The sequence below is a fragment of the Ascaphus truei genome, chromosome 18, assembly GCF_040206685.1.
Source record: "Ascaphus truei isolate aAscTru1 chromosome 18, aAscTru1.hap1, whole genome shotgun sequence".
NCBI classification, from domain to species: domain Eukaryota; kingdom Metazoa; phylum Chordata; class Amphibia; order Anura; family Ascaphidae; genus Ascaphus; species Ascaphus truei.
This window is the reverse complement of record NC_134500.1, coordinates 11,513,120-11,519,119: the sequence shown is the minus strand read 5'-3', so window position 1 is coordinate 11,519,119 and position 6,000 is coordinate 11,513,120. Positions and strand designations below refer to the sequence as shown.

At 42.0% G+C, this 6,000-nt stretch overlaps 1 protein-coding gene across 7 annotated transcripts in view; it reads right to left on the bottom strand.

The window, feature by feature from the left end:
* Positions 1-210: 210 nt before the first annotated feature.
* The window catches only part of CRTC3 (CREB regulated transcription coactivator 3), a 65,001-nt gene continuing 59,211 nt past the window's right edge, over positions 211-6,000 (bottom strand). For all 7 annotated transcript variants that reach the window (XM_075575530.1, XM_075575529.1, XM_075575533.1 and 4 more), the window contains one exon: positions 211-5,745. In XM_075575530.1, the coding sequence (XP_075431645.1) occupies positions 5,537-5,745 (209 nt within the window). In that variant the 3' untranslated portion in view covers positions 211-5,536. The remainder of the gene's footprint in view (positions 5,746-6,000) is intronic.

Sequence of the window (6,000 nt, the reverse complement as noted above, 5' to 3'; positions counted from 1 at the left end):
TGGCGGCGGGAGCTCATTCAGGTGGTCCAAACATGGAAGTTAGGCCTCACCGAAAGTCGGGACCAACTACCGCAATCACCACCTGTACTCCACCCATCGGTGCCCCGTAAGGCCCAGTGACTAGTTCCGCTTGGGGGCTAGTGTGAGTAGATAGACAGTAGATATATTTACACATACCCCCAACATGCTGGGAAAATAAACCAATCTTAATGCAAATATAGAATTTTATTTTGCTGCAATTTAATTATGAAAGGTGTAAAATGATGCATTACAAAAGGAAAAACTAAGTTCATGAACTGCATATATTTTTTTTAAATACCACTGTACATTTAACACAACAGACACAAAAGGGTAAGTGAGGGAAACTCACACGAGACTTAGTTTGCATGATAAAAGTACATAACAAAAGCTATAATGGACCAGTACGATCATCCGTGGCAGGGGAGCTTAACTTCCGTCCTCAAGCCCCTCCCCCCCCCCAACAGGTCAGGTTTTCAGGATAGCCCAGCTTCAGCACAGGTGGCTCAATCTTAGGCTCCGTCAAAGACTGAGCCTCTGATTGAGCCGCCTCTGCTGAAGCAGGGACTGATTGAGCCACCTGTGCTGAGGCAGGGATATCCTGAAAACCTGACCTGTTGGGGGCCCTTGAGGACTGAAGTTGGCCACCCCTGCTCTATGGGATACCAACTTATGTTTGAAAGGTTAAAAACGACCAAACAAGGATGCTCAATGCTTGATGCTATTGGCACAATAAGGCATTGGTGAATAAAGCAGCTTTGAAGACTTCCGTTTCTTTCAGTTACACCAAGTGAAATCTGTGTTAATGATCCCGACGGCTAATTAGAAAATCCTCATTTACAGATCAAAAGGTAATTTACGTAGATATATTAGCGCGAGAGTTGGGACGCGTACAAGTCTCTTAACTGAACTGCGAGAGGAAATTAGTGTGTCCTGGTCTATTTTCCCCTCTCTTCACGCGGCAACAATTCCACCATGAGAGAACGTTTAGGATGCCAACCCATTATCTGGCAACTTTGACTTCCGAGAATCAAGCAGAAGAGCATCAGGTATGTTCCAATTAACGTGGCCGTCGAGAAACACCTTTTTACAAAAATTATTTTTTAAGACCATTAAAACAATACTTTGTATTAAGAAAACCGTTGTAAATACCCAAGTGATTTGTCCTGTGAACACTCAAATGACTGCCAGTGATAACATCACCTGCACCGCTGGAGCGGAAAACACATTGTGCCTCCACAACTTGCCAAGGTACATCGTCGGACCATCTTGCAAGTACAACCTAGCCCTTACAGATACATAAAACATCAAGCCAAATGCACTGGAGAATAGATTACTCCAAAGGTTTCACATCTCCAGTCCTCAAAACTCCCGAATAGGTAAGGTTAAGGATATCCCTGCTTCAGCACAGACGGCTCAGTCACAGAGCCTCAGAGCCACCTGTGCTGAAGCAGGGATATCCTCAAAACCTGACCTGTTGGGGTGGGGTCTTGAGGACTGGAGTTGAGCACCCCTGTGTGACTCACATGATCAGTTAAAATTCCCAGTTTAACCTGATTGTTACTAATCTGTTTCCAGCAAACAGGTTATCACTGTGGGGGGGGGGGGGGGGGGGAGGGAATGGCTATTCTAAGGTTTGTACAGTAAGTTTGACCTACGATAACGACGGGTTCGGTATTTAGGAAGTGTGCAACACATGTTAATTCAGAGGAAGCCAAAAAACAAAAACAAACGTACAGCAGTCATAACAGAAAAATGTCAGGGACAGCTTACTTTGCATAAGATATGAAATAGCTTTCGTCCCGTTTATTACTGTACAAGGTCCCTCCGCTCCTTGACCGCCAGACCAGATGGCAACCTTGCCCTCTGATCCCTTTGGCAGAGAATTGGTCAATGTATGAAAACTAGTACAATGGAAAATAAATGCATAAATAATGGTTGAGTCATTGAATTATATATTATGAACGAATCAATGGATCCTTAGATTTTGGGACAAACCTTAGATCAATGACAAATATAGACTTACTTTGAAGATAAATTACTACAATATGATATACTGAAAGACTAAAAGCTCTCAAATACAGTACAAAATCTCTACAATAAAAACATCTTTTAAAACATTTGATAAGTGCAACTATTGGTGCACCCGTTCTTATCTAAATAAGGGCATATAAACAGGAAGGCATATCCTAACAAAATTCACAGGAGCCCGTTTCACCCAACTGGGGACCAATAAGTTCTCTAACCATGCCTGAGAGGGGGTTGGCCCATCTAGAAGAGCATGGTATATATTATATATATATATTTTATCACTTAAAAGGTTTCTTTAAGTATTTGCCAAGCCTTAAAATGAATACATGGCTTCTGTGTGTTCTGTAAAAAAAAAAAAGAACGTGTGTTTAAACAGAAGCGCCAATTCCAACCTTATCCATCACTTGTTCTTGAACCTACTGTTGGATAACATCATTACTTCCCATAGTGAAGGATGGAAATAACCAGGAGAGGTGACAACAACAATCTTAAGGATTAGACGAAGGAAGTAAAACGCTCCAAAGAAACCTTATTACCGAGGAAACATTCGAAAAATGTCATTTAAAATATGTCTGAATTATTTTTAAATGCATAGTCAAAATTGCCATTCAACAGATCACGCCCGTTATATGGAACGGCTCCTCTCAGTCCAGTAAAATGCCTCCTTAGAGCATTGTATGGGAAAATAATAAGCAATGTTATCACTTTACCAGTATATAGACAACTGTATGCATGGCAGGGTATGCTCAACACTTCTGTTACGGGTGACAAATTAAGTTTGTCAGGTTAACCAGTCAGAATGCTCCCTATTTCACCCAAAGGTTTATGCATAGCCCTTAGATATAATGAATTCTGATTGGTTCAGACAATCATGATGGACATGCTATGGGCACCGCCACATTCACATGTTAAAGCCTATTTTGAATGTTCCATTTAACTTAAATTTGCTTTCCAATTCACAACGTCTCAATGTTTCCAAGGCTAAAGCACTGATCAAAGTTAGAGTTAGTAGCACCAACCAACCTCTCCTAATATCAGAATATTCATGGCAGCCAGAAGGCCTCAGATTTCCTTCTCTCAACCCCAACAAACCCTGTATAATTCTTCTAGCATAAACTGGCAATGCTCACTCTTAACTTAAAAATTAAACTATTATATCAAAGTTTTTGCACTGATCTGCAGCACAGACTGTAAAAAATATATAAATCTATATTTCAGTACCCCCTTGCATATACAAACTGGTTTCTCTGAAATGGTTCACTGCAGTGGCACTGAAGTCACTAGGGAGAGTGCAGATACACAATCAGTTTCCTGAAGTCTTGTGTACCTCCATATACCTGCAGGGATGGGAAACTCCTGTCCTCAAGGGGCACCAACAGGTCATGTTTACAGGATATCCATGCTTCAGCACAGGTGGCTCAATCAGTGGCTTAGCCACAGACTGAGCCACTGATTGAGCCATCTGTGCTGAAACAGGGATATCCTGTAAACATGACCTGTTGGTGCCCCTTTGAAGACTGGTGTTGCCCACCCGATCTCTACCGAAATGTTTTACCAGCTCCCTCTGCCGAACTGAAGCGTGACAGACACCGGTTGAATAATTAGCTCAAAGAAGCACCCACCTTTCTCACCGTTTAAAAAACAAAAAACATGAAATCATTTTTGGTGTTCTAGTAGCCCTTAAAACAAGCCAGTTCTCCTTCTCGCTGAAGTAACCAGAATGAGGAATTACACACGACTTTCATTCGTGAGAATGTTTGATTTCATGTGCATTTAAAAAAAACATTATAATAATGACCAGTTGGGCCATTTTACTTAAAGTAGGTCTTTCTACAAACGGCTGATGTTGGCGCAACTGTACATTTAAAATAAAAATAAAAATGTAGGTGGTACGGCAATGGAAAGTTGACATCCAAAGTCATAGTGCAAATAGGGTGCAGCAGAGTTCGGCCAATTATTCGGATGACAGGAAAAATGGAAAACCAGCTCGTAAAGCAAGTGTAATCTCATTATCGTTGGTTTCAAAATAGACTGCGGTTATAACAAATATAAACCCCCACAGCATATTCATGTGTTGTGAATATTAAATAGGCCGGGTAACGTACTGCAGAACATGGGAGTTTGGCCAGGAGTCATCACAAGAATAGCTTTAGCGGGCTAAGAACATCAAATGACACTAGCGTTATCTTCCCATGGTCAATGTTCTTGCAGTTACTTTATGAACCCAGACAATTGAAGGGCTGACTTACTCCGTTCTAAATTGTGTACCCAATCTGTCAAAGGTCCAGGTACCACTGGCAGATACAGTAACTATATACTGTAGTTGTCCACCTGTCCCTAAAGCCGTGTAAGCCCTCAGCTGTCTGCAACAGTAGGCTAAAATAGTGCATGCATATGAACACCCGGGTCTGCGTCTGTAGAGTTAGACACAGCTCTTGCACTGGGTCAAGATCATTAGGGGGGAGGGGGGGGAATTATATCATCCTCCACGTCAAGAGGGGCCAATCCAGTTCTCAAGGGCCACCAACAGGTCAGGTTTGAAGGATATCCCAGCTTCAGCACAGGTGGCCAAATCAGTGGCTCAGTCAAAGACTGAGCCACCTGTGCTGAAGCAGGGACTGATTGAGCCACCTGTGCTGAAGCTGGGATATCCTTAAAACGTGACCCGTTGGTGGCCCTTGAGGACTGGAGTTGGCCACCCCTGCTCCAAGTCATTTAATCACATCTAAAGTGGCTAGTATTAAGGCACGGACCGTCACCTGTACACCGTTACGGACTTTGTGTGGTTATTTTGGTATGTCTTTAGACCAGATCGCAAATCAAAGTTGGCAGCAAACCATGGCAGCGATAACTCACCAACCTGGTCATTAAAAAGTTCATTAGTAATTGCTGAGGTCAGTGGTTTCAGTCTACAATATATAGTATTTTTTGTGTGTGTATATATATATATATATATATATATATATGTGTGTGTCACTACTTCTACCATTGCGCCTTCTCTTTTTACAAGGGTCAACAAACAATACATTAAAAAATATACACATGAATAAATCCTTCGCTACCAGAAGAGCTGCAAAGCATTGTTTCCCCTCGCCCTCTATGGACAGTCAAGGTTAAGGCAATGGCACATCTAAATGGTAACAACGCATTTTCTCTACCTAGATTATTTCACGGAGCGGCTCAAGTGCTTATCTACATCAAATTACTGGCTTGGTTTAGCATAGCAGATGTGCGTCGTTTAGTTTATTTGTTTCCTTTACATTTTTCTTGCAACAAATTGTTCCTTCTGTTTCGGGAGCCGTATTCATTTCGAAAACATCAGATCCGGAATTTCAGTCTGCTCTGTATCCCTAGAACCTGCTCAAGTGAAACGGGTGAACAAGTCCGGTAAGGAACAACGTATTGTTTGTTGCATCCCAAACAGATCTCTTCTTCTGTCTCTCTAAGAAATGGCTGAAGGAGTTTGTCCTCTGCTTGGGAGTCTGGATCACAGCTTGTCCGACCGAAAGCTGTCCTCTATCGAGGGGTCAGGCAGGCCCATGTCTGGGTCACTTAACATGCTGAGACCGTCAAGGCTAAGAGGTCCAATTTTCAGGTCGTCATCCAACTGAAATGTATTATCGGCATCAAACCCCATCTCGGAGACGCCAGCCACTGCGTTGCTGATGTCCTTCGATAAACCGTTGCTCGAGTCATCTGAAAAAGAAAACCAATCACTTGGAGGAAAAACCAAACAAGGAAATGGAGCAGATGCATGAAAGTTTACAAACAAAATACATCCCCTAACTTCTGACAAACCTCTTCTTTACTGCACACAGACTATTTGCATCAAATCCAGCTGCATGCAGGAAAAGTTCTGAAAACTTGAAATATCTGCAAATCTGTAGTGAAACCTTAAAGGAGCAATTCATGCCATTTTCATTTTTTTTTTAACATTTTATAAACCGGTTT